Source organism: Dasypus novemcinctus, chromosome 9 (genome assembly GCF_030445035.2).
Source record: "Dasypus novemcinctus isolate mDasNov1 chromosome 9, mDasNov1.1.hap2, whole genome shotgun sequence".
In the NCBI taxonomy this organism is placed as follows: domain Eukaryota; kingdom Metazoa; phylum Chordata; class Mammalia; order Cingulata; family Dasypodidae; genus Dasypus; species Dasypus novemcinctus.
Genome location: NC_080681.1, coordinates 13,670,315 through 13,697,834, shown reverse-complemented (window position 1 = coordinate 13,697,834; position 27,520 = coordinate 13,670,315). Strand labels below are relative to the sequence as shown.

Here is a 27,520-nt window from a genome sequence, read left to right as displayed (position 1 = left end):
TCCTTGCGCGCATCAGCACTGCACATGGGCCAGCTCCATATGGGTCAAGGAGGCCTGGGGTTTAAACCTCCCATGTGGTTGACGGACACCCTAACCACTGAGTCAAGTCTGCTTCCCGCTTGATTTGCTTTAAATATTCACAGATAGTTCTGTAAGAGGTATTTCTGAAAGAAATGCTAATAACTTGGAGCAAGAACCATTTTTTAAAGATACTAGTTTGATAACTGAAATAAATGAACATTTAAAAGAGTTTAAAGAATCCAGAAAAGATCCAAGCTTTCCTCCAACCGATTTATTGAACAAAAATTCTGTATACAAAGTGACCTGGACCTGCTGCTTCAAAATATGATCCTTTCTTACCAATATTTCAATAGGTCAAGCCATAGAGTGTCAAAAAGCAGCTTACCGTAAAATAAATCGAAAAATGAATTGCCTAACACTGAAGCTTTAATAGTACTGCAAGATAATTAACAGGTAGGATTGAGTCCCTGTAACAGGCTGGAGAACTGGTACAAGGCATTAAGAGGCCATTTTGTGCACTGCCACTGTGATGCCATCATGTTTCTGGATCATAATATTCCTGAAAGGGAAAGGACAATATAGTAAAATGTTACAAGTGGGGGTCAGCAGAAGATTTAATGTAGTGTTTGGTTTAGGACACAATTAAAAATAATTAATTTTTCTACTTAAGAAAGCAATATAGTAACACAGTAAAACATTTGGGTACTACAGGAAAAGTATAAAATAGAAAAATGAAATGGATTCTTCTTAATGGCTGCTTCTTGGGAGGTATCACATGGAATTTCCTAGCCTCAGGATCCAGAGCTACAAGAAGGGAGTATATACACACACACTATTTCTTTGGAATCTTCAACCCTCAAGACCCAGCCACCTCAAGATCAGACCTCAAGATCCTAGCATGTTTATGACCTTTGTTTTAACCCAGTTGTTCAGAGTCCTCAGTTCACTTTTTTTGGTGCTGCCTGTTACTGCAGCGCAAGTGAGAGATGCATTTGCTGTCGTTAGGTGTGGTTCTCAGCATTATAGGCATTTGTGCCTGTTTGGGTGTATAAGTGTGAAAGAGACAGGTATGACCTCAAGGAGTCTGCTAAATTAAACTTCATCTTGAAAACCTTTGTGCTATTGAGATTAAAACTGAGCTGTGGTGTCCAAAGTTCCTAAGACGTCCATAGTAAATGAAGTAATTTCATATTCCTAGATGTTTCCCTATAAAGAGGAACTGATTTTCTTAAAGTGTTAAATGGAGAAAAATATTTTCTTCATATCAAAGAAAGCTCTGACAAAAATGTCTATAATTTGTATTTGCTGGTTTTAAAGGGGGTGAAAGAAATAAGATGACTGAAATTTGCATAAAAATATTCCATAGTTTCAAAAGTCCCAAAGCTAATGAAAAGAGGAAACTTACTCAGAATCCCAGGAAATCACCACTGTTTTTTTATAATCATGGCTCCTGAACTGTTGTGTCTTTTCTCCATATTTTTATATTTTTATTTCCCCATCTCCCAAGTTAATAGTATACTAAGTTATTAAACTGAGTCAGTCAAAAATCAATACCTTTAATTTTTGGGGGGAAAATTTAGAAAAATATATTTCATATTGAAATAAAGATAAGATTTACTATAGAAAAACCACTTTATATTCAAAATTGAAATGGAGAAAAGAGTTAACATAAAAAAAAACTTTTGATTGTCTAATATCCCCTTGGTGAGAAGTACTATATTAAATATAAATCTATTATGTGTTTTAAAAAATTTAAAAAAAGAAATGAATTCCATAGTCCTACCACTCAGAATCAATCACTATTAATATTTTCCTGGCTCTTTTTTATATGTATGCCTACTATATATAGTTTCTCTTTTTATAAAACTGTGATTCATAATGTGCACAGTATTTATATTCTACTTTTTTCACTTATTATCCTGAGGACCCTTACTTGGAATATCTTTAGTATACTCCATCACTACAGAAGTTTTGTTCTTTGATTAGTTTCCTCTGTGCTATTACTTCCTTTTTCTTAGTAGACTCATAGGTCATGATAATTTTTATTCTTCATTTAAATGTCAGTATGGCTTGAAAGCACATTAGTTTCAGAGATCAGTCTGTCTGCTACTGTGGTCCACAAGGAGAAGAACCTCCCTCAAAGTACTTAAAGTACATCTCTACACTATGCAGGCCATTACCAGGAGGCTGAATGAGGAATCACTAAGGAGCACAGGGCAGATCCCATTTCCTTTCACAGCGCTAAAACAAAGACCATACAATGGGGTAATGGGGTGAGGTGGCTTAACAACAGAAACTTAATGGCTTTTTGTTTCAGAGACTAGAAGGCTTCTCCCAGAGTTGGTATCTTTTGGCTGGCCAGTAATCTTTGTGGTTCTGTGGTTCCTCGGCTTTTTTTGTCACATGGAAATGCATATGGCGCTATCTTCTCCTTTCTCTTCTGGGTTCTGTTGACTTCCAGCTTCTGGCTATACCCTGTGGCCTCTATTTCTGTGTCCAATTTCCTTTACTTACAGGGAACTTCAGCTATACTGGATTAAGGTCCATCCTCAATTTGGGCATACCTTAACTAACATCAGCTTCAAAGGCCCTAATTACAAATGGGTTTATACCCACAGGACTGGGGTTTGGGACCTGAATGTGCCTTTTGTGGGAGGATATGATTCAATCCTCAAGACTTCATTCAAGTTCCCAGGGAGTTTTCTGAACAAAAAGGCAAAGAAGTGATCTATTGACGTTTACTCACCCATTATCTGATTCTAAACATACCACAGGAATATCAGTGGGATCAGAGGTTAACTTAGCTGCTTGCTGGGCTAGAACAGATATCACCCCAGCATGCTCATCTGACAAGGTCCCACGGCCTGGAAGATAGAGATATCATGTCATCCAATTGTGCAAAAATGGGTATGGAGTTATTGTAGTAGCTCTCATTGAATTAATCATAAAAACAAGATTTAGTTCACTTTCTCCTAGGTTACTGATATGAAACACATCTGCCCTGATACTCAGCTGGTTACATCTGTGAGAAAGCAAGACAACAGTTCTTCTGTCAATAAAGTGATTACACCATTTAATTTTCAAAGCCATTACCATCACCATCGTTAAACACTTCAACATAATTCCAGTCAATCTGAAAGTCGCAAATTCATTTTATAGAAAACTTACTGAAACCAACAAAAAATTCAGAGTGGAGACTGACAAGCAGTCAATAGGGGCAAGAGACTTGTTGAAACTAATTTCTCCTGGGAAATGTGATCTTCTTTCACTGAGCTCAACCTCAAAGGATATAAAAGTCGTTTCTTGGGAGTTCAGCCATAGATCACCTTTACAGCACATGTGAATACTCTGAACAATTAATTTGGCTAGAATAAACTTGGTGTCTTGAAATGGCAAAAGAATTGGCTTTTATTAATGTTTGTTTCAGTTTTTAGAAAACTAAATCTGGGATCCCAGGGACAAAAAGCGATTAAGTTTACTTTAAAATGTTTCCATAGGCAACACATGCCTATCTGTGCTTGACACTAAGTCAGGTAATAGATATGCCACTATGGCACAGCTTACAGGTTTACTACTGCTGTTTACTATTAACTGGCCACAGCGCAGCCTTTAGGACCTTGAAGGTTTCTTGAAGGAACTCATTTAGTTTTAAATTTCCACACTTGAATTTCAGCATTTCCATTAGCAAGCCTGGCAAGCACTTAAAAAAAAAAAAAAAAATCTGCCTTTTTTCTCCCAACTCTTCTGTGAAAGACTTGGCTGAGTTACTGAGTTACACATCTTACTCCTTCAGTTACCGTCACAGCAAAAATTTAAAGCTTTAAAAATTCTTGCGTGGGAGCAGATGTTGCTCAGTGGTTTGAGCACCTGCTTCCCATGTAGGAGGTCCTGGGTTCAATCCCTGGTACCTACTAAAAAATAAAAATTATTATGTTAGAAGTAAGGAGTCCTAGATTTGCTAGTTCTGACGATAATTAAGTAAATGCTTTGGTTATATACCTTAATCATAATTACTAACGTTTACTGAGCATGAGATTCAGGCTCTGTGCTAAACGCTTTACACATAAAATTTATAGTGATGTGATTAAGAAGCTTTGGAGCCAGATTCAAATCCTAGCTCAGCCACTTACTAGCTATATGAACTTGGGCAAGTTACTTGACTTCTTAGCCTCAGTTTCTTCATCTGTGAAATGGGGAAAAACAATCTCTACCTCACAAGGTTTTATGAAGACTAAATCAATTAATATATGTAAAGCACTAAGAATGCTGCCTGGCACACAGCAAGAGCTCAAATACAATTCTATTATTAATATCATTACCAAACAACACAGTGAAGAAACCAAGGCCCAGAAAGGTTCTTTTTGGTCCAAATTGGCAAATGGAAGAGCACGATGTTAAACCCAGATGTGTCCAACTCTGAACGCCCTGTTTTTTAAGCACTTTTTTTTTACATTTTACTGTCTTCTCGATTATTGTTAAGTGTAGTTGGACTAAAAAAAATACCATATTTCAGGGTTATGGTGACAACTAGAGAAAATACATACAAGGGCTAGCACAGTCCCAGCATATGGCATACATCCAATAAAGGGCTACAACTGTCACTACCTGAAGTCTCTTCTAGACCCAATTTAAAATTATTCAAAACTAAACATTTAAAAATGATTCAAATACTATTTTAGTAGAGACTGTTCAATGCTAGAACTGCAGTTAAGAGTTCTTCCTTAAATACCAATTCAAAGTGGCAGGCTAACAAAATAAAGGCTAGAGAACAGTACTAATACACTAGACTCCAAGTCAATAGCAAATATTTGCAATCCACCAAAGGGTTGGTGTAAAATACTTACAACCCAGGTTAAGTCCTTGTGAATCTGTGCAAAGGACTCCAACAATGGATGGATTCTTCATTCTAGTTCCAGGAACACAGAAGGGACAATATGCACCGTGTGAGAAAATAAGCTTAAATAATCACAACACATACAGACTTTCTACATGCCAGCCTTAAATCAGTGTTTTTCAGACTTTTCCCCTCCCATTACTGCCTCGCCCTGCCTCCAGAAAAAGTAAATTAAAAGAACAAGAAAAATTGTCAGGCATGACTGAGCTTTGGAGGGCCATAAACGTTATTATACTCAGGATTATTCCCCCTCGTTGAAAATGCATGCTTTAATATATCAACTCTTTTAAAACAACTGTTGAAAAACTCTTAAGTAACAGGTGTTTCCGGGAGGGGAAGTGGGAGGCTCTGGCACAGGGCTGGGAGAACTTTTTCCCCGAACTCTGTACTTTTCCAGTTTGGCTCTTACAAAGATACTATCCATTCGAAAAAAATGGAACGGAGAGCTCAACTCCCTAAGCACCAAGTGACTGGTTACGCACGGAAGCAGATGCGCGTAGGGCTGCTTCCGTTGCAGGACTCCATTTTGCACACCCGGAATATCCTTCCCAAAACGCAACCATTTCCTAAAACTCCTGAGAAACGATCCCGTCGGGTTTCACCCCTGGACTCCGGGAGGAAACGTAAAGGTGCCCCGGAGAAATTTTAATTCCAGGTCACCGGCCGCCTCCTCCGCGTCCAGGGAGTCGCGAGACGTCCCCAGAAGCCGCGGCAGGCACTTGTAATTCACGCCCTCTGTTCTGCTTCAGCCCCGATGTCGCGACCTCAGGACAGGACAAAGAGGCCTACACTACTCACGTGTCCTCCAAATGCTGCTCCAAAGTCTCTTCCATTCCGCCCGCCACCCACAGATCCCTCAGCAGTTCGCACACTTCTCCGCCACTGACCTTTGACGCAACTCCGTCTGCAGACGCGAAAGGTTTCTGCCCTGGGACGGCAGAGCCGAAGGGTCAAAACTCATCGCGGCGCAACGCTCACGCTCTTAACGCGGTGCCGCCACGCCTTTCCTTCTGTCCTGGGCGGGGCCAAGAGTCCTCCTCCCAGCGCGCTGGTATTTCAGCGTTCGCTGTTTTCTACCCGGGAAAGAGGTCTTCTGCTGGGCTTCAGTGCCTTGCTTTTCTGGTGTGTCCAGTGATTTTTAACCTCCAGATTCCCATCAGAAGCAGGGTCTGATCCAGGCAGTGGGGTAGATAAGAAGAAGAGAGAACCTCTGTGAAGGCTTAAGGGGGAAAGACATACGTACACACAGGGGACTAAAGTGCAAAATGAAATAAGGTTAGAACCACAAGCTGGGTATTGAGTTGGTAAAGTGTCAGAAAGGAAGGCATTGGTACTTCTGATGGGGAGAGAGGACTCAGGAAAGTTTTGGAGAAGAAAGTGGCATTTGAGTCCTAAAAGAAGATGGTTGGGCATTTTAAAATAACTTTAAAAAATGATAAATGTAGGGAAGCAGATTTGGCTCAACTGACAGAGCATCCGCCCACCATATAGGAGGTCCATGGTTCAAATCCAGGGCCTTCTGACCCCTGTGGTGAAGCTGGCCCACATGCAGTGCTGATGTGCACAAGGAGTGCTGTGCCACTCAGGGGTGTCGTAGGTGTGGCGGAGTCCCACTGGCAAGGAGTGCGCCCCTCAAGGAGAGCCACCCGTGTGAAAAAAGTGCAGCCTGCCTAGGAGTGGCCTCCCACACATGGAGGCTAACGCAGCGAGATGACACAACAAAGAGAGACACAGGTTCCTGGTGCTGCTGACAGGAATGCAAACAGACAAAAGAAGAACACACAGTGAATGGACGCAGAGAGCAGACGGGGAGAGGAATAAATAAAAATTATAAATGCAATTATAAAATTAAGGAAAGGAAACCACCCATAGCCCCATTTCCAGAGATGACTATTAATCTCTTGGAGAATATCCTTTAAGATGATTGCCTCTGCAAATGTGTACTTTTAATTTTTTTTAAAGCAAAATTGACATGCATACTGAACATAACACCAATGGCCTTTTTCATAGGTTTTAGCATAGATGTCCTTCTATATTAATTAGTATTCATTTACATCCTTTCTAGTATTTGCAAAATAGTTTATAACATAGCAGTGTCTTATTTTTTTTTGTCTTTTTTTTTTAATGTTACATTAAAAAAATACAAGGTCCCCATATACCCCCCACTCCCTCACCCCACTCCTCCCCCCATAACAACAACCTTCTCCATCATCATGGGACATTCATTGAACTTGGTGAATACATCTCTGAGCACCGCTGCACCTCATGGTCCACACCATAGCCCACACACCCACGTTCCACCCAGTGGGCCATGGGAGGACATACAATGTCCGGTAACTGTCCCTGCAGCACCACCCAGGATAACTCCAAGTCCCCAAAATGCCTCCACATCTCATCTCTCCCTCCCACTCCCTACCCCCAGCAGCCACCATGGCCACTTTCTCCACACCAATGCCACATTTTCTTCAATTACTAATCACAATAGTTCTTGAATAGAATATCAGTAAGTCCACTCTAATCCATACTCTATTCCTCCATCCTGTGGACCTTGGAATAGTTGGGTCCACTCCACATGTATATCAAGAGGGGGTTTAGATTCCACATAGATGCTGGAAGCAATTCTCCTGCTTTCAGTTGTAGGCACTCTTGGCTCCCTGGTGTGGTGGTTGATCTTCTTCACCTCCATGATAGCTGAGTGGGTAAGTCCAATAAACCAGAGTGTAGGAGTTGCAAGTCTGTTGAGGCTCAGGGCCTGGCTATCACATGGTCAGTCCAGAGATTCAGGTCCCCTGGTTATATATTAAACCCCAGAGCCAACTACAGATCCGGTAAAAGTAACAGGAGAGGCTTGTGAACAAAAATCACATCTGAGTCCAGCTCCATCACACAGAAACACAAATTCCAAAGTAGGACAAACTGATGTGGCACTGAATTCCATCTGCCATGACAATAGAACCTGTGGGTCTCTGTAGCCCTGAGAAGAACCAATACCTGAGGATGTATCTAATTTATCTGTCTCTGGGACTCTGCTGAGGTGTGCATAAGGGCAACCCCTCTGATAACCTCCCGGCTCTTTTTGGAGACTCATAGCCATATAAACTCAGTTGTCCTTCCCATTTCCCCCTTTTATTCAGGTCAAAAAGCATTTTTAACTCCTGGTATTATATGTAGACTGAGATATTCTGCTGGTCTGAGTTGACCCTTTTATTCAAGGTCATTTTCTACTTAAATCATCAGCTGGTACTTGGTAGTAATCCCTCGGCGCCAGGGAGGCTCATCCCAAGGAGTCCTGTCCCATGCTGGGGGGAAGGCTATGCATTTACATGCTGAGTTTGGCTTTGAGACTGGCCACATTTGAGCAACATGGAGGATCTCAGAAGGTAACTCTTAGGCACCCTCAGCTCTAGTCCTTGTTCTTATTTCAGGTGTACAGGCTCACAAGCATAGTCATTAGTATCAAGGACTCATTGTTGGACCTGCTGTGTCTTAATTTAACCACCCCTTTATTAATGTAATTAAAAATTTTCCCGAGACAGAGAGAGAGAGAGAGAGAAGAGAAGAGAGAGGGGGAGGGGGGAAGGAGGGAAAGGAAAAAATACAATTACTGGGGAAGAAGATATGGGTGCCTTTAAGGCTTTTGATAAATATTTACAAATTTACAAATTGTCCTCCAGAAGATGGTGCCAGTTTACACTCAGATGAGTGGCATTTTGATGACAGTGAGTGTGTTTCCGTAGGCTTCCCCACCCTGCATAAGTCTTTCCTCAGTCCTAGTACTTAAAGTCTTCCTCACATCACTCCTTGCTTTCCCTTTCCTCCAGCACTCTCACCTCCAGCTCTTACTCCCAGTCTACCTTCCTATATGGGGGCCAGCTTGAGGACTCCTCTGTGTTGAATTCAGGGCCCCTTTTTATTCCCTAGCTGTTCTCACCACTTCCTTGAAATTCCAATCTTGAATGTTGTAATTCAGGTTTTTTGAACTCCTGCCCTAGAGAAATGATTTATTTTGAGCGAGGGAGTAACATAAAATTTACCTTTTAAATTTTAGGAAGAAAAGTGGTTTAAAACTGTTCTTACAATATAGCTTTGGAAAATGTAAGTACTGACTGCTTGAATTGGCTTGTGCTAATTGGTTTGTGCAATTTCAGTTTTGGGAGCCAGTCTGCTTCCTGCGGAAATCATGCCCTTGGAGGTTTGTCACTGCAGCACCTCCCCCTTGTGGTCCTATTTGGGGGAAAAGCTTTCTGGGCTGAGCTCCCAGCTCTGATTTTTAAAACCTCAAGGTTAGTACAGTGCATAAAACCATAAAGACACAACAGGTGTAATTTTAACTGTTCTAGTTGCTACATTAAAAAAATAATAGTAGGGAAGCAGACTTGGCCCAGTGGTTGGGGCGTCCATCTACCACACGGGAGGTCCGCGGTTCAAACCCCAGGCCTCCTTGACCCGTGTGAAGCTGGCCCATGTGCAGTACTGATGCGCGCATGGAGCGCCCTGCCACGCAGGGGTGTCTGCTGCGTAAGGGAGCCCCACGCACAAGGAGTGCACCCCGTAAGGAGAGCCGCCCAGCGTGAAGGAAAGTGCAGCCTGCCCAGGAATGGCGCCACCCACAAGGAGAGCTGACACAACAAGATGACGCAGCAAAAAAAGAAACACAGATACCCATGCCGCTGACGACAACAGAAGCAGACAAAGAAGAAGACGCAGCAAATAGACACAGAGAACAGACAACTGGGGTGGGGGGGAAGGGGAGATAAATAAATAAATAAATCTTTAAAAAAATTAAAAAATAAAAAATAAAAAATAATAGTAAAGCAAGTGAAGTTAATTTTAGTAAAATACTTAATTTAACACAATATATTCAAAATAGTATCACCATGTAATTGATGTAAAAATATTGAGATATTTTACTTTTTTCCCCCTTCAAACTAAGTTTTCAAAACCTAGTATATATATTTTTTAAAGATTTATTTATTTAATCCCCACTCCCCAGTTGTCTGTTCTCTGTGTCTATTTGCTGCGTCTTGTTTCTTTGTCCGCTTCTGTTGTCGTCAGCGGCACGGGGAGTGTGGGTGGCGCCATTCCTGGGCAGGCTGCACTTTCTTTCGCGCTGGGCGGCTCTCCTTATGGGGCGCACTCCTTGGGCATGGGGCTCCCCTATGCGGGGACACCCCTGCATGGCAGGGCACTCCTTGCGCGCATCAGCACTGCGCATGGGCCAGCTCCACACGGGTCAAGGAGGCCCGGGGTTTGAACCACGGACCTCCCATGTGGTAGACGGACGCCCTAACCACTGGGCCAAGTCCGTTTCCCCCCTAGTATATTTTTGACACAGCACATTTCAACTTGGACTAGCCGCTTTTCAAGTCCTCAGTAGCCACAGGTGGCTCGTGACTTTTACATTGGCCTGCACAGCTCCAGAGTATCCCTGATTATCTCAAAGTCAGATATATGATTAAAGGATTCTCAGAAAGGCTGGTGATGACTTTTCACGCTATAGAGAAGGCCTCTGAAGGGAAAATGAGAAAGTAGGAAGAGGATGACAGCTGGCCCATATAACCTTGTCACACTGGAGGTGGGGCAGGGCAGGCCACCCCAACCCCTCTTTCTGCCCTGCCCCCTTGCTGGTAGGCAGAGGAAGCAGACTGCTTCATCAAAGCTGGGGAAGTGCTGAGGGCTGGGGGTATGGCTGGAGGGGTGTCTGATCCCCTAATTGTTTTCTTTCTTTAGCTTGTGGGGTATTTAATGACTGTATTCTCACATTTAAGTGCCAGTGACCCATTTCTGGTGTGACAGAAGAAGTCCACACCAGTGTAAGAGCACTTCCTTTGTTTATTGTAAGGGTTTATATGTCTCCTTTTCAAAGACAAGAACGTTGTCTTTTCCATCCTGAGTGTCTCGAAGCACAGTAGGAATTCAGTAACTATTTTTCACAGGGTCTTGATGGCGTCTTTTTAGGAAAAGGAGTCCATGTAATATAAGAACCTTTGAGTCCTAAAATTTAACCACTTTTTCCTCCTTTTTTCCCTAAACAAGTCTTGGAACATGAAACTACCAGGAGGGTCCAGCAGGGAATGCCCATGGCCACATGCTCAGATGCAGAAGCAGGGACTAGCGGCAGCGTGGTGGGACCCAGACCTTGCAGGCCGTCCTGCCGCTGTAGGCTGTTCCCTGCCTATCCAGGAGCAGAGCCCTCCTTTAAGAGCTGCACCCCTGGCAGAGGCGCTAGCTCGCCCCTCAGTGCCACGGACTGTCCTTTTTGCTCTTTCACATGGAATGAACTCGAAGGCTGGCCAGCTATGGGGTCCTCCAGTGCCACCAGGGGGCACCAAGGCCACAGAAAACCCTGCTCAGACTGGAGGATTCTGGGGCAAGGGTAAGGATCAGTACCAGTCTATTGAGCTGGGAGAGCATGGCGAGGGTTCGGGCTGGCGCTGTGCTAGGTCGTGGTGTAGAGGAGCCAACGCTGGGCTGGGAATCAGACATGCAGATTTGAATTCTGGCTCAGGCACACTGAGCCGCAGAAGGCTCATCTTGAAATGGGTGTGTGAGGGGTACCTTCACCTGCCTGATGGTTATAAGGAGGATTATACAACCTAATTTATGTAATAGGGCCTGGTTCCTAGTGGGAGTCAATAAGTAAGCCTTGTTAAGTCTGAGTAAGAAGATTCTTCTTTCCTTGCTTTCCTTTTAATCTAGGTGAGCATCCACACGAGAAGATAACTGAGCGTGCAGTGAAGGTAAGAGCCAGATGCTGGCTGCAGCCATCAAGCAGTCTCGTGTTCGTGGGAACAGATCGCAAGGCTGGACTTAGGTAGTTGCTGGGCAAAGCGGTGTTAAATGAGATTAACTACGGTTTTGTTATTTTGATTACACTTTTCTGCAATATCAAAATGATCAAATAAAGTGCACAGAAAGGAAAAGTCACTTGAAGTCCCATCCTAGGACTCATTTAGTCACGTGAATGTGAATGAACTAAATAGAACGGGACAGGAATTGGATATGGTGGAGATGGGGAAAAGCACTCAGAAGTCTCACAAGAACCTTGCCAGCTAAAGCATCTCACTCCACGCGCCACCAGGGGGGCTCCCCTCAGTCTTCTAATAGTGGGTACCACCTGCGAGCTGAGTCTTAGATCCAAAACCTGACTTCTAGTAGTAATACCCTTAGTAGCTCTTTTATGTGGAGTAACAACTACTTGCCGGGCAACTCACAGGCCTTATTAATCCTCACAGTGTTTTCGGAGGAACTGCTATCATTGCTCCCCCTTCACAATTTAAAGAACAAACAAACAAACAAACAAAAATGAGGCTCAGATCACCCTGCCCGTAAGTGGCAAACCTCGCTATTCATCTTCCTTCTACACTGCAAAAACATTCATTGCTTTAGCAGCAGCATGGTCCTAGGAGCACGAGAGGTCTGACTCTCTTAATTCTATAAAAAAGAAAGCTGAAGCTCAAGTGGCTAATTTAAAACTTGAACCTAGGCTTCTTAACTTTCCATCCAGTGCTCCATCGTGCTGCTGGAGGCTGTCTGAGAGCTTTAGTTAGACCAACATGAAGTCTACAAGTCAAAGGTTGTGTTGACAGCTGGCAGCCTTTCATCAGTAGAAGGGTCACCCTCCCACAGGCAAAAGGATCAAGCAGATGGTCTTTCTAGCTTGCTCCTGACCTTGATATTCAACTAAGGTAGTTTTCACTGGACATTGGCCAACCAGTGGTGCTATGACCCACTTGATAGTGACCTTCTTGGTTTTTGTTTTTTGTTTTTTTAATAGTTCTAAGCCTAGCATAGAGAAAGTGCTCAATGAGTGTGTGTAGAGAAAATGAATGGAAAAATAGGCTCCTGGCCACGCTAATCCAAACCTGTCCTAGCAATGTGCTGGGCAGTGGAGTAGGGGAGGGACTGTCTCCTAAGTTTTAAAGCTGAGCCCCAAATCTTGAAGACACAGGCAAAGTATATTTTAAATAACTCTGGGCAAGCTAAAGAAGTTCAAGCATAGGGAGCTATTTTCCTGCTGCTTTATTAATTTTGCTACTGAGGATAAATGAGATACAGACTTCTATATCCAAGTCTTCGTTAGATACCCAGTTAATGCAGCCATGACAAATGGGAATGAAGCCCTTATGAATAAAAAAAAGATCAACTCGGTATAAAAAAAATCGTAGGCCAGAGAAAAGAAAATTGAGAGGAGCTGATAAAATACCTTCTCCTTAATTAGACTGTCTGCATCACACATCAAATCAGCCTTAATGCCAAGATTTATCAGCCTTGGAATTGTGTAAATAAAATAAAATGCTTGAGAATGCATGGAAAATAAATTACCTGTATTAAAATATATTGGTGATGCGGGCCTGCACACTGATGCTTTTAGTCGAATGCAGGCTTTCAGCTGCTTTTGCAATGCATTTCTGTCTACCTGCATCCATCTTTAGTGCAGGGAGGTAACAGAGACCATGCTTGTAAAAAGTATGAACCATCGTTAATGATCTCTGCCATTGCCCTGGGAAAAAACCCTTCTTGGCCCATGAAATATCTTTTGTGTCTTTATTTCCCAGTCTATGATCTTAGTAAGGTGTTAAAAGGATATTGGGTAGCTTATGGAGGAATGATGAGCCAGGCTGAGGCTAAACGTCCAGTGACGAAGCCCCAAACCACAAGTGGGGAAAATGCCCCTGCTGCCCCTGCCTCTGCCCCTGAACTGACCGTACCCACAGCTGCTTGCATCACCGATGCCACTCCTGTGGCAGGACAACTGCTGCTCTCCCAGGAGCCAAACGCCTCGGCTGCTGCCCTTGCCAGCAAAGTGGGGTTTCCCCAGAGCCCTTCTCTTCAGTGTGCTCACTTCTGAGTCGAAGTGTTGAGCAGGTAAATTTAAGTGATGGAGCCTGCATCACATGCCTGACTTTGTTTACAACGGAGGCAAGTGCTCTGCTTCCTGTCTGTCTGGAGAGTGACCCGAGCAAAGCAGGACATTGCCATGGGGCTGGACAGTGAGAAAGCCCTTCACACTTCTCCCACGGAGGGATTCTTACTCTGCGGTGAGGGAGAACACAGCCCCCTCCCCAGCTGGGAGAGCAACTCTTTTGGCAACGCCCCATCCCCTGGCAAAGGGGAAGGGAGTGCTTTCTAGCTCTCTGTTCTGCATGGTCTTGTCTTAGAGGGAATTCTAGAGCTTTGGCCATTTTGCTTTGTGCTGCTGCAGATAAGGGCCATAAAAATGCATCCCAGAGTCTGCACATCCGTCACCTTCATGCTGTGGCCTCACCACAGATCTACAGATACATTTCTTTATCGATTTCTCTTGCCCAGTTGGCCAAGTTCTATGCTCGGAGCAATATGAAACCAGGCAGGGTGTCCTCACTCATGGAGCTTGTGTTCCATACAGGAGCGTACAAGAGAAATAAGCTAGAAATAATGAAAAATATCCCCAAGTTGATTTTTAGGTAAGAAAAACTTCTCAGACCAATATTATTTCATTACCATTGACAACCTGCCTGGAGCCTGGTGCCAGCACTGCAGTTTCCAGACACTGATTCTAAGGAGAGGTCTCATATCTGGCAGCCATCAGTCCTTCCCCACGCCTTTCAGGGACAGAGCTGCTTCTGGGAGGAAGCAGGGGAGGTGGGGGTGGGGAAGGGAGGAGGATGAAAGAGAAACACCAACTCGCCAAGTCAAGGCTTTTTCAAAACCTGAGTGTGTTCTCTTTACCCTCCTTGGTGCCTAGAGAAGCACCTGGTACTTAGGAGATTCTATGCATTGATGGTTTTTAAAAAAAGATTTATTTTATTTCTCTCCTCTCCCCCCATTGTCTGCTCTCTGTGTCCTTTCACTGTGTGTTCTTCTGTGTCCGCTTGGATTCTTGTCAGTGGCACCCAGAATCTATGTTTCTTTTTGTTGTGTCATCTCGCTGTGTCAGCTCTCCGTGTGTGCGGCGCTGCTCCTGGGCAGCCTGTGCTTCTTTCGCGCAGGACGGCTTTCCTTATGGGCATGCGCGTGGGGCTCCCCTATGCAGGGGACACCCCTGCGTGGCAGGGCACTCCTTCCGCACATCAGCACTGTGCGTGGGCCAGCTCACCACACGGGCCAGGCCTTGAACCCTCCCGTGTGGGAGGCGGATGCTCTATCAGTTGAGCCAAACCTGCTTCCTACATTGTAGGTTTCTTTTATTCAGTAGGTACCAGGGATCGAACCTGGGACCTTGTGCATGGGAAGCAGGCACTCAACCAAATGACCTACATCCATTTACTCTAAGCATTCTATTAATGAAGGAATCCTTTTTGGAAAACTCATAAGAAATTGACCCTCTCCCACCCCATGTTTGTAAATTATTCTAGCTCCCAAGGAACCTGCAGGAACAGGAGGCAATCCCAACTGTCAACAGCAGTGAAACCCAGGAGGTCTTTTCCTAATCTTGCTAGGTCTTGGGGTTTTGTTTTTTTTTTTAAAGATTTATTTATTTATGTCCTCCCCTTCTCCTTCCCCCACCCTGCTCTTTTTGCTGTCTGTGTCCATTCACTGTGTGATCTTCTGTATCTATTTCTCTTTTTGTCTTTTCTCTTTTTTTTCTCCTCCTAGGATTCACCAGGATTCGATCCTGGGGACCTCTGATGTGGCAAGAGGTTCCCTGTCAATTGCGCCACTCTAGTTCCTGGTCTCTGCTGTGCTTCACCTTGACTCTCCCCTTGTCACTGGATTTCAGTTAGGTTCTTTGACTATGCCAGAGAAATGAATTTTAAGAGCACATCAGGTGAGTTAGGGCAGTAATTTATTCAGGTAGGGAGGGAAGAGAAATGGGAGAAAATAACAGAATGAGGAAGGGGATGAAAAGTGATAAAGAGGGCTGACTTACAGGCTATAATTTCCCATTATAGGTTATAAATAACCAGGTTTTACTTGCGTGGTGAGTCAAGTGGGGGAGAAGCAGCTGTAGCCCAGGTCCAGAGGCAAGAGGGCACAACAGAAAACTCAGCCCTGGTGCTGCCTTTTAAACTGCTAACTATCCCACCCCTTTGCTCATGGCAGGGGAGGAGTTCCAGCCTTTCACCACTTTGATTGCTTATTTCCCCCATCAGTCTCCCAGGAGGGCCCAATGATAAAGTCCTTGGAGGAATATCCGGGGCTACTCGTGGTTCTGGAGGAAGTCTTCTGAGTGGCATCATCTTGGGGGGGCTTCCGGCAGCCATCTTGGGGTTGCTGATGTCCACGTGGACTTCTTGCAGGTTCCAGATCCATCTATTGATTCCCTGTCTTACTAGCCTGCTTCACCTTCATCTCTCTTTTGTTGCATCATCAACTTGCGGCATGACTCACTTGCGTGGGCCCTGCCTCCCGGCACACTTCCTCTTCTTCTTTTTCATCAGGAGGCCCCAGGGATCGAACTCGGGTCCTCCTATACGGTAGGCGGAAGCCCTATCACTTGAGCCACAGCCGCTTTCCTGGTCCTCGGTTTTAACATCAGTGAGTTTGGACAATTTCTCACTCAAAAACATTGCATTCACTCTCCTACCTAAAGATTAAAAAATGAACATTTTCAAAGCACATCCACTTGCAGATATGACCTTGTTTTAATCCTACAGCCATCCTGTGAGGTGTCTCTTAGAATCATCCTTGTTTTGTAGTTGAAGTAACTGGAGAGGACCACCAACTTGTCAAGGGCATAGAACTTGAAAGTGTCCATGGCCTTGGGACTCCAAGGCTGGGGCCAACCGCTCCTCAGGCCCCAGGACGAGTCAGCCCTTCTGCAGCTCTGGCTACTTAACCAGTGTGGACAACACAGACCTGTGAATCCGTTCCATTAAGTGGCCCAGGGCTGCCTTCCCCCATCCCCCTAGCAACAGGACAGGTTGTCCTCGCGCCTTCAGACTCCTCCCTCCCCGCCAAGTCTGATGGCCGCATTAATTCTGGACCATCGGTGTTTTCCCCCAGGAGACTGATGTCTCATTGGTATTTTCAATTGCCAGAGGGGAAGGAAGATAATCCCATCTGTCAAGGTGGAGAAGGGCCGATCTGAAAGCAGCAAGGATTATTCTAGGACAAGAGCAGAGGAAATTAGAACTAACCTCCCAGATGAGTTGATAAAAACCATTTGTTTTGTTTTGTCTTTTACCAACTATAAAGACACTGTCTAGGGAAATGGGCAGTGAGTTCTCTGACCTTTTTTCCCACTTGTCCTTTTGCAGAGATGGTTTTTTAAATATGCATACATCCACACAAATAGGACAGCACCTGCCTTCCCCGCCAAGAGATAGTGTGTTCCTTGAGGTTGATTATCGCCAGGCACTAAGTGTTTTGTATGTATCATCCTTCAGCTCTGTGAGGTGTTATCATCAGTACGGTTTTTCAGGTGAGGAAACCGGGAGGCTGAGAGGCTTGCCCAGGGTTGCCCAGCTCGTGCAGGGTGGAACCTGATGGAGGCCGGCAGGCTCCGGAGCCTGCCCCACTCCACAGTGCTTGCCGTTTACTCACCCAAAGAGCAGGCCAGGCAGCCGGGCTTAGGAAGCACCGCGCCTTCTGCCCGCTGCTGCCGCTCCTTCTTTGGTGACCCCTGGGGGAGCCCCAGTGATCTCGGGGGGAGTGTGTGCTGGCCTTGCAGGGGCTGTGCCGAGGCCGAGGGGCTGGGACGGCTGCAGGCACGGTCAGCGGTGCAGGGGGTCTGGGCAACCGAGGCTGCGGGAGGCAAGCGGCAGGCCTGTGTTCCAGGCCCGGGGCTCTGCGCCGTGCAGCTCCCCTCGGGTGCTGCTGGGCAGGAGTCAGATCAGTGGCAGTCCCTGGGCCAGTTGGAAACCGGCCCCAGGGCAGGCTGCTGTGACTGCTGAGAGCCCGAGAAAATGCTTGGATTGGGAAGGCCTGGGGACCACGACCACACAACTTCAAAAACCCCAGGGGTCTGTGCACACCTGAGAGCCTCAGGAAACACAAGTCTAGGGCTCAATCCTGACCCTTAGCCTCAACCAGCGGCGGAAGCTCCCTTCTGAATAAAAAGCACCAGGATTGGGGCTTCACCACCAGTCTCCACCAAGGACTCATAGTGCGTGAGCAAAGGTCAGCCGAGGGCTCCAGTTCTAATCCACTTTGGCCAGAAGCAAGTTTCCTAATTGATACTACTTTGGACCTGACAGAGCTGGCTGCTCTGTCTCAGGTTGTTTGCTGTTTGTCCTTGTGATTGATGCTGGTAGCATCTGAAGTTTGTCAGGGAGATATTTCACTGATGTCCCATGTGACAGGACCGGGACAGCCAGGAAACGCCGCGCCTAGTGAAGGCAGAGTCAGAGATGAATCACAAGTGTTGATGGAAGGGCCTGGCCCTTCCCAGCCTGTGTGGGGTGGGGGAAGGGGCTGAGCAGGGACTGAAGGTTAGACTGGGAGGTGCAACAGGATCTGTCATCAAGAATGGGCTGAAGTCACAGGTTCTATGGTCATGGCAGATGGAGTTCAGTGCCATGTCAGTTGGCCCTACTTTGGAGTTTGTGTTTCTGTGTGATGGAGCTGGACTCAGATGTGATCTTTGTCCACAAACCTTTCCTGTTACTTTACCAGAATTGTAGTTGGTACTGGGGTTTAAGATATACCCAGGGGATCTGAATCTCTGGACTGACCATATGATAGCCAGGCCCTGAGCCTCAACAGACTTCAGCTCCTACACTCTGGTTTATTGGACTTACCCCACTCAGCTAACATGGAGGTGAAGAAGTTCAACCACCACACCAGGGAGCCAAGAGTGCCTACAACTGAAAGCAGGAGAATTGCATCCAGCATCCCTGTGGAATCTAAGCCCCCTCTTGACATAGATGTGGAATGGACACAACCAAGCCAAGGTCACAGGATGGAGGAACAGAGTATGGATTAGAGTAGACTTACTGATACTCTATTCCTGAACTATTGTGATTAGTAATCGAAGAAAATGTGGCATTGGTGTGGAGAAAGTGGCCATGGTGGCTGCTGGGTGTGGGGAATGGGAGGAAGAGATGAGATGTGGAGGCGTTTTGGGGACTTGGAGTTGTCCTGGGTGGTGCTGCAGGGACAGTTACCGGACATTGTATGTCCTCCCATGGCCCACTGGGTGGACTGTGGGGGAGTGTGGGCTATGGTGTGGACCATTGACCATGTGGTGCAGCAGTGCTCAGAGATGTATTCACCAAGTGCAATGGATGTCTCATGATGATGGAGGAGGTGGTTGTTATGGGGGGAGGAGTGGGGTAGGGGTGGGGTGGAGTATATGGGGACCTCGTATTTTTTTAACGTAACATTAAAAAAAAAACAAGAAAAAATATAATAACAGGATGGCAGATTTTAATCCAACCATATAATGATTACATTACATATAAATAAAAATAATCTAAACACATCAAAAAAAAAAGAAGAATGGGCTGAAGAGAAATGATCCAGAGAGAAGGCCAGAGGCTTTCTTTTTTCTAGGCTTTCTTATGTAAAAACATCGCATCTGTGTTGGCTTTTAGACTTTTCTGGGTAAGACACCCAGGAGGCCAAGCAAACAGGAAGGAAAGCATTCTTGCTGCCATCCTCAGGGCCTGAAATGCCTGCCCCAGACCTCACTTTCTACCTACCAAAAGCCCACCCATTAGTCGTGAGGCTGATCTCCATGATGAAAAAAATTTGAACTCCTCAACTAGATGTGATCATCGCCCTGACCCCCATAGCACTTTCGGTGCATTGCCGACAATGCGCAATCTACAAACGCGACCTCATAAAAACAGAATGGAAATGTGTCAAAGATTTAGTAACTCATTAAAGAGGGAACCAATAAGATGGTAGAGCTGGTTCAAAGAGCATTTTGCGGAACTAGGTATTTATAGGCACTGAAAACAAATGTTAAGAGTAGGAAACAAAATTGCTTAATGTCCTAAAAAGCTGTTAAAAAACGATAATCTGGGGAGCAAGTGTTGCTCAGCGGTTGAGCGCCGGCTTTGCACGCGCAAAGTCCCAGGTTCAAGCCCTGGTACCTCTTTTAAAACCAACAACAAACAACAACAGAAGGCAAACCATAATTTCTGGGATTATCTTTTTCACTGGAATAGAAATTATTAACATCTCTTCAGTTAAGAGCTCTAAATCAGCAGGTAACTACACAGAGTCTGAACCCTTAATTAATAGTAAATAGCCAAGTCAAAGGAGATCCTTTCCCCGGGGTAATTAAGTAGCCCTTGGGTGGACTTGTGAAAGAGTTGCTGTGGAGCCAGATGCTACCATGGTGCGTCGTAGGAACAGAAGCTCATGGACACAAGCTTTCAGCAGATGAGTTCTTTATTACTTGCATAGCACAAAGAGTCCAAAGGAGCCGGGGAAGCAGTCTCATCACAGCCCAGATCCTGGGGTGGCTGAAACTGCTCTGGGTTGAGGCTGATGGATGGCAGCTCCACCCACCCCACTGCACGGGAGAAGAGAGACAAATCTGTGCCATTCGAGTGCGGTTTTTCGCCACCTCGGGGGAGGGGCCCTACCCGTGGGAATTCCTGCTTTGATTAGCACCTGGGGCTGCCTGCTCCCAGTTTTCAGATTTAAATTCTGGCTGGGCTTTTTCGTTAGACTTACATCTCCCCCAGCTGCAGAATGAGCTAGAAAAGGGGTCAGGGCATGCTGAGGGCCAGAGGATGCTGCTAAGCCTGTGCTCGTGACCTCCCCGTGAAGGAGGTGGGGGAAGGTGAGGGCTGGGCGACGGCTGCGTAACAGGTGCCTGTGACTTCTCTAACAGGGCCCAGCTTGACATTGTGGTACTCGCTTGGCCTTCCTTACAAGTCTTGATTATTTGTTTTTTTTTTTTGACATCCGGGTCTTTTCTGTCTTTGTTTGCCCCACTGGTTCCTTGAGGGCAGGGCTCTGTCTTAGCTGTCTTCGTCTCCTCACCGTCGTCCCACTGTGTGCTCTGGCTTGTTGAAGAGAACTGAAGGAAGAGCAGCGTGGTGGACTGGGCGCGGCAGGCCTGCGTCTTCGCTACATCCGTGCCCTTCACCTGTGCTCTCCTCCCTCAGTTAAGAAGTTTGCACCTAAGCTGTGGGCGCTGTGGAGGACACTGGGGCTGCTGTTTCAATCCTGGGTTTCCTGCCAGCTCTGAACTGTTTGGATTGTAGTTTGGTCTAATCATCCCCACAAGAAAGGAGCTACCTGATGCAAACATATAAATGAAACATAATGAAGAAATGAAAGAGACTTTTTCAGGTATAAGCAATACATGGGGGGCATTTTTTCCAGAAGAGCCATTCTTTTTTTTTTTAAGATTTCTTTTTTTCCTTCCCCCCCCCACCCCCCACATGCCCCTATTTTTTTGTACTTGCCATCTACTCTCTCTGTCCATTCACTGTGCGCTCTTCTGTGTCTGCTTGTCTTCTCTTTAGGTGACACCAGGAACTTATCCTGGGACCTTCTGAAGTGGGAGAGAGGTGCTCAATCTCTTGAGCCACCTCAGCTCCCTGGTCTGCTGAGTCTCTTATTGTCTCTTCTTTGTGTCTTTTTTGTTGCAATATCTTGCTGTGCCAGCATTCCACATGGGCCAGCACTCTGCGTGGGCCAGCTTGCTGCTCAGGCCAGCACACTGTGCAGGCCAGCTTGCCCTCACCAGGAGGCCCCGAGTTTGAAACTTGGGCCTCCCATATGGTAGAAGGGAGCCCAATTGCTTGAGCCATATTTGCTTCCCAAGAGCCATTCTTGCTGCATGTGTTCCTGCCTCCTGGACTGGGATGTGGATGAGGACGTACTGTTTTGTAGCTTTGCTAGAGAGAGGAACAACTGCTGTTCACTAGCAGCAAGAAAAAGTGCCTTCCCCCAGAAGCAAGGCAATGATCAGCAGGCCCTCCAAATGGACAAAGCCTGGATCCAAGTTTGCCTTTGAGAGAAGAGCAAATGACTATCTTTTACATATTCATGAGACTCTTATTGCTGTTTTCCATTAATTTCTTTTTTTAAAAAAAGATTTATTTATTTAATTCCCCCCCTCCCCTGGTTGTCTGTTCTTGGTGTCTATTTGCTGCGTCTTGTTTCTTTGTCCGCTTCTGTTGTCGTCAGCGGCACGGGAAGTGTGGGTGGCGCCATTCCTGGGCAGGCTGCACTTTCTTTACACGCTGGGCGGCTCTCCTCACGGGCGCACTCCTTGCGCGTGGGGCTCCCCCACGCAGGGGACACCCTTGCGTGGCACGGCACTCCTTGCGTGCATCAGCGCTGCGCATGGCCAGCTCCACACGGGTCAAGGAGGCCCGGGGTTTGAACCGCGGACCTCCCATATGGTAGACGGACGCCCTAACCACTGGGCCAAAGTCCGTTTCCCTCCATTAATTTCTTGACGAACTGTGGCTGTTCCTCTTCTTAAAGTCATGTACCAGTTGGGAGCTCTTGGCAGCTCTTGCTACAGTGAACTTGAGGTGCACTGGAACAAGATTTACTCGGCAGATTAGAGCCAGGGCTGCTCCTTTTGGCAGGTACTTCTGTGCCGCCGTGGATGTTGCCACTATTTTTCCCATGGTGTGCAATGTCCTCAGAAGCCTTTGGAGCCATTCTTGGCCCCAACCCAGTGTCCCCCTGTGTTCCTTGTGCCACTGGCATGGAGGCCCAGCCACGTTGCTTGGCCCTGGATCTCACTAGCATGCACACAAATCCATCCACCTGCACCCCCTTTCCTGTCACCCCAGCCTGGTGCCCCACTTGCAAACACACAGTGTTTCAGAAAGAACGTGTCTACTGCCTGCCATTTGGAGACTGTGTCCCAGACTGTTTTTAGGAGGTACTGGGGATTGAACCCACGACCTCATACATGGGAAACAGGAACTCCACCACTGAGCTCCACCTGCTCCCTTGTCCCAGCCACATCATGCACGGCCACAGACAGGGTGGCATTTCCTGCTGGAGTTCCAAAGGTCACTAGTGTTTTCCTCTCCCAATGCCTGGCTTGGAGGTACCGCTGGGTGTTTGGATGGTGAGCATTGGGTGCCTCTCTGCTGCCTTGGTTCCTCAGGCTGCCATACTTCCACTCCAGATTCTCAGTCTCAGCAAGAGAAACCAAATCTCTTTCCGAACACCACCATTTTTGCCTTTTTTTTTTTTTTTTTTGCTTGCTGCTAAGCACCCCTGCTCTGAAAACAATAATCAACACAGGAAACGCAATAGATCTGTCTGCCTTCTTATTCTAAGCACTGTATTATTTAGGCAATTTAGGGGGAGAAGGTAGAGAGGCCCAGGGAAGTTAAATAATTTGTCTAACGGTACCAACTAAAAGGGAACAGAGTGGGGATTTGAGCTCAGTTCTAATTCTAAAGGACTCCATGTTCTTTTCACTTTTCTCTTTTCCTCCCTTTTATAGTTATTTTAAAGCACATTTAATTGGTTTTCTATTATCAAAGGAACACATGCTTAAACAGAAAACTTAGAAAATATAGAACTGTATGAAGAAAATAAAAACCCAAGGCCATTAGCCTACCCCCTGCCAAGCTAGAACATTAACGCTTTAGTTCCCGTCTTTTCCATCCTTCTTCCCTGCGCATACTCGCACACACACACATGCACAACAGAACCGCGCAGTACATTCATTTTTGTTTCCAGCTCTTTTCCCTTAGCAATATAATGTGAACATTTCCCTAAAGGAATAAATGGTCCTTAGTCCCAGGCTTGTTAACTCTCTTGTCCCAGCCATGCTCAGCCCACCTTTGTTGCCTTCTGCGTCCAGTCATTGCTCTTTTCTAGGCTGTTCCCCAGGGACACTGTTGCTCTTTCCAGCAGGTTGACCTGGTTTGTACCTGAGAAGTCTCTTTGCAAGGGACAAATACTCATTTTTTCCCACAAATCTGCCAAACTCAATTCAAGATGGGCCTCCCATCCTGGAGATAGATCGATGATAGATAGATGGCTAGATGCTGGATGGCTAGATGATAGATAGATGGATAGATAGGTAGGTAGATAGATGATAGGTAGATAGATAGATAGGTAAGATAGGTAGGTAGGTAGATACCCACCCATCTGTGACTACAGCTCCTTCCCAGAAGGGCCCTCCCCAAAGCAGTGTGCCCCCTTCACCCCTGCAGTGGGTTTAGAACCAGAGAGAGAGGTGGAAGCGGTGAGGTACATCCCGTCAGGATGCTAACCACTTAGAGCCACCCCGGCCCTGTTTCCTGAAGGCAATCAGTTATTGGCTTCTGGGAACCAATTCTTAAAGTGAACCTCCTTAAAAAAAAAAAGTGGGGAGCGGGTGTCACTCAGTGGCTGAGCGCCTGCTTCCCATGTACAAGCTCCCGGGTTTGATGCCTGGTACCTCCTAAAAAAGAAATTAAAGCGAACTTCCATGCCTGTGGGAAGGCAGCAGTGACAATACTTAGGTGCTATGTCTTACTTGGCTCAGAACTGAGAAGAAGCCCTTTGAGAGGGAGGATATGAATTGAGGGAAATGAAAAGTATTTTGTTGTGTGCACCTGCAGGAATCATCTTGGTGGCCCAGCAGAGAATACCGTGAGTTCTGCCCCAGGATGGCCTGGGCAGGGCACCTCCTAAAGGGCCTGGGGGCAGAGGGACTGTGAAGGCGTTCCAGGGCTCAGCCCTGGCCATTTTTCAAGATAAAAAAGAAAAGAAAAGCAGTTTGTTCCATGCACCGCTAGGAATGGGGGGAGCACTGGTGCGTCAAAAGCCCATTTCTAACACCAATAATCCTCAGCTTGCAAAGGGAGAACTGTGATTCCAACCAAGTGACCTGAATTAGGAGGCTGAATGCCTAACCAGGGCTCATTTCTGTTATCAGAGGCAAGAACAAAGCTCGGGCCTCCTACTGAGAGCTAAAGCTCCCCTGTTTCTGGGCCCACGGTGGTCGTCCCAGTGATGTTTTCCAGTGTCATGGATTTTTTTTTCTAAGCAGTGCCCTCAGGTTAGAAAGTACATGGGCAAGAATTTCCCATCCTGCTCTCACGGTGGTCAGCACCGATCAACGTGGCACCACTCACTGGGCCTCCAGGTGGCCTGCGATTCAGTCTCCACCCGTTTCTCCAGGTGCCCGTTACTTGTCAGGCAGCACTGGCCCGTGGAAGGAAACCTTTTCCACTCCTGAATTAGTTTGGAATCACAGGCAGGAACTGTACCGCAAGCTCTTGCTGAATCGGATTCTTGGTATGCCCTCACTTTTTTTTTTCCTCCAGTGAGAATGTCGACAGGAGGTGGCTGAGTGTTGTAGTGCTAGAAGAAAACAGTATAGCTTAAATATTAAGGCTCTGTACTAACTTATAATGTTAGAAAAATTCTATATAGCTCTTGCTCACCTGTCAGGAGGCACACAGAACTACAGATTTAATACTAACCAGATTTAGCTCTGCTTAATATTGTGTAACTATGCACTTCTTCATCTTTACTCACATCAGTTGTTATTTGTTTTACATTAATACCATCCCCCCATCCTTATCACCCCAAAATTACCAGACCCCAGGGACCATGCCTATTTTAAGATTAAAGCAAAAACTAATTTTGTTGGGCCTGCCTTAGGAATGTCACCCTGATAATTAACTTCCTTTGTTTTAACTGGTATAAAATTGATGAGAAAAACCCTTAACAGGGAGGCTGATTTGAGACTGTACATCTCCGGTTTCCCACCAGCGAATAAACCCCCTTTTCCTTCCTAGCCTGGGTCAGTGGGTCTGCCTGTTCTGACTCCAGCCGAGGGCCGCCAGCCCCTCTTCAGTGGGGTGGAGTTTGGTTGAGAGAGTCCGGTTCAGGAGAACCAAGGGCTCTTTCTCTGGTTCTCATTTTCTGACTTAAGATTAACTGTGTCTGTTCACGTGATCACAGGCGGCCTCCTCTCTGGCCTGATCCTCATCCACCCTCAGAGCTCTTCCCACCCTAAAGGCAGATTGAGGCGGGAGTGGGGGCCGGGGGCTGGGATGGCTGGGTGCCCCTCCCCGTGTCCCTGGTGCCCGTGCAGTGAGCCTGGAGCCTTGTGGAGAGGCTCAGGCCACACTTCCCAGGACCCTCCTCCCTTAGAGAATCCAGCTGTGCTGTTCCCTGGCTGGTCCCTGCCGATCTCATCCCCAAGAAAAGGCACATTGGGTCCCTAAATTTGGGGTGGGAAAGAAAGAAGGGGAAATAGCAAACATTCTGTGCTGAACAAAGTCCCCAATCTGTCACCAGGAGGATTTTGGGGGGCGGGGGGAGTGCCAGGGCTGGGGATTGAACCCAGGACCTCTTATGTGGGAAGCTGGTGCTCAACCACCGAGCCTCAACGAGCTCAACCCCTGAGTTGTTTTTTTCCGATTGTTTGCTTTGTTGTTTTGTTTTTATTTTTAAGAGGCACTGAGGATCAAACCCTGGACTTCTCCTTTGGGAAGCAGGCACTTAACTGCTGGAGCCACATCTACTCCTTGTTTTTAATTTAATGGCTTTTAATCATTTTAATGAAAAATTTTAAACCTACAAAATACAGGTTAAAGGGTAATAGTAAAATCACCCCCACATGCCCTCCATCCAGCTTCAGAAGCGAAAGGATTGTTCTTTAATGAGAGGAAGAGTGAGGTCGCCCCTGAGCTGGGCCGGGGACCCCTGGAGGCTCTCTGGAAGAGGCAGCTGAACTTATTGGAGTGGGAAATTGGCCAGTGCAGATTCATCACCCAATATGCAGCTCTGGGCAGCGATTGCCTTGTTCCATCAACCCGGGGTGGAAATACCATCCTTTTCCTGTCCGCTCGGCGTCCAGACGGGCTGTGTGGGCAGGGCGGCCCCTGCGGCTGTCGGCGCGGATGCTTCATCAACGCGGACCGTCCTGCTTCGTCCTCCCCCAGCTGTTTATACGGCTCAGCCTGCCTGAGGGATTACGGAGTTCAGCGGCTCTGCGGCTTTTCCAGGGACAGGCAACCAGCAGTTTGCTCCTCCGTGGTGACTCACGGCCCATTATCCACCCCCCAGTAAAGCTCTTGGGTTTGTAAAAGCAAAGCCCAGAGGGAGCTGGAGGGCCCGGCCAGCTCTTCTCTTCCCTTCTCCAGGTGGACAGGTTCCCGGTGGAAGAACCGGCTGGGTGTTTGACAGTGATAAAAGGCGCTAGGCTACTTTCAGAGGCTTAATGCACTAAGTGTCACCCCTCACCAGGGAGCTGCGATGGTAAGCTCGCTCAGCATCTTGGTGGCCTGGAACCTTGCTCCCATTTGCAAGGACAATCACTGTGCTCGAAGAGGCTGTGAAATAGTAATTATTATTATAGCAACCACCTAGATATTGCGTACAAAATCTCTCTCATCGGTTGGCCACCTTAAAATGCGATCTGAGGGAAGCGGATTTGGCTCAACTGATAGAGCGTCCACCTGCCGTATGGAGGGTCCAGGGTTCACACCCAGAGCCTCCTGACCTGTGTGGTGAGCTGGCCCACGTGCAGTGCTGATGTGCGCAAGGAGTACCCTGCCACGCAGGGGTGTCCCCCGCGTAGGGGAGCCCCATGTGCAAGGAGTGCGCCCTGTAAGGAGAGCTGCCCTGTGTGAAAAATGCGCAGCCCGCCCAGGAGTGGCACCTCACACACGGAGAGCTGACGCAGCAAGAGGGTGCAACAAAAAAAAATGAGACGCAGATTCCTGGTGCCACTGACAAGAATACAAGCGGACACAGAAGAACACACAGCGAATGGACACAGAGAGCAGACAATGG

General features: G+C 46.6%; 1 protein-coding gene across 1 annotated transcript; it reads right to left on the bottom strand.

Moving 5' to 3' along the window:
- Positions 1 to 272: 272 nt before the first annotated feature.
- Positions 273 to 5,852, bottom strand: LAMTOR5 (late endosomal/lysosomal adaptor, MAPK and MTOR activator 5). The gene is made up of 4 exons (XM_004457826.5): positions 5,714 to 5,852; positions 4,866 to 4,927; positions 2,768 to 2,885; positions 273 to 580 (listed from the first exon to the last, which is right to left on the bottom strand). Exons 1-4 carry the CDS (start codon positions 5,746 to 5,748, stop codon positions 520 to 522), a joined length of 276 nt encoding a protein of 91 aa, XP_004457883.1. The 5' UTR covers positions 5,749 to 5,852; the 3' UTR covers positions 273 to 519.
- Between the last annotated feature and the right edge of the window lie 21,668 nt (positions 5,853 to 27,520).

Coding starts and splice junctions, on each gene's coding strand:
- LAMTOR5 (XM_004457826.5), bottom strand. CDS start 5,748: ATGGAAGAGACTTTGGAGCAGCATTTGGAGGACAC. Junction 2,886..4,865: donor ACAAGGACTTAACCTGGGTT/GTAAGTATTTTA, acceptor TCTATCTTCCAG/GCCGTGGGACCTTGTCAGAT. Junction 581..2,767: donor TGTTTAGAATCAGATAATGG/GTGAGTAAACGT, acceptor TTTCCCTTTCAG/GAATATTATGATCCAGAAAC.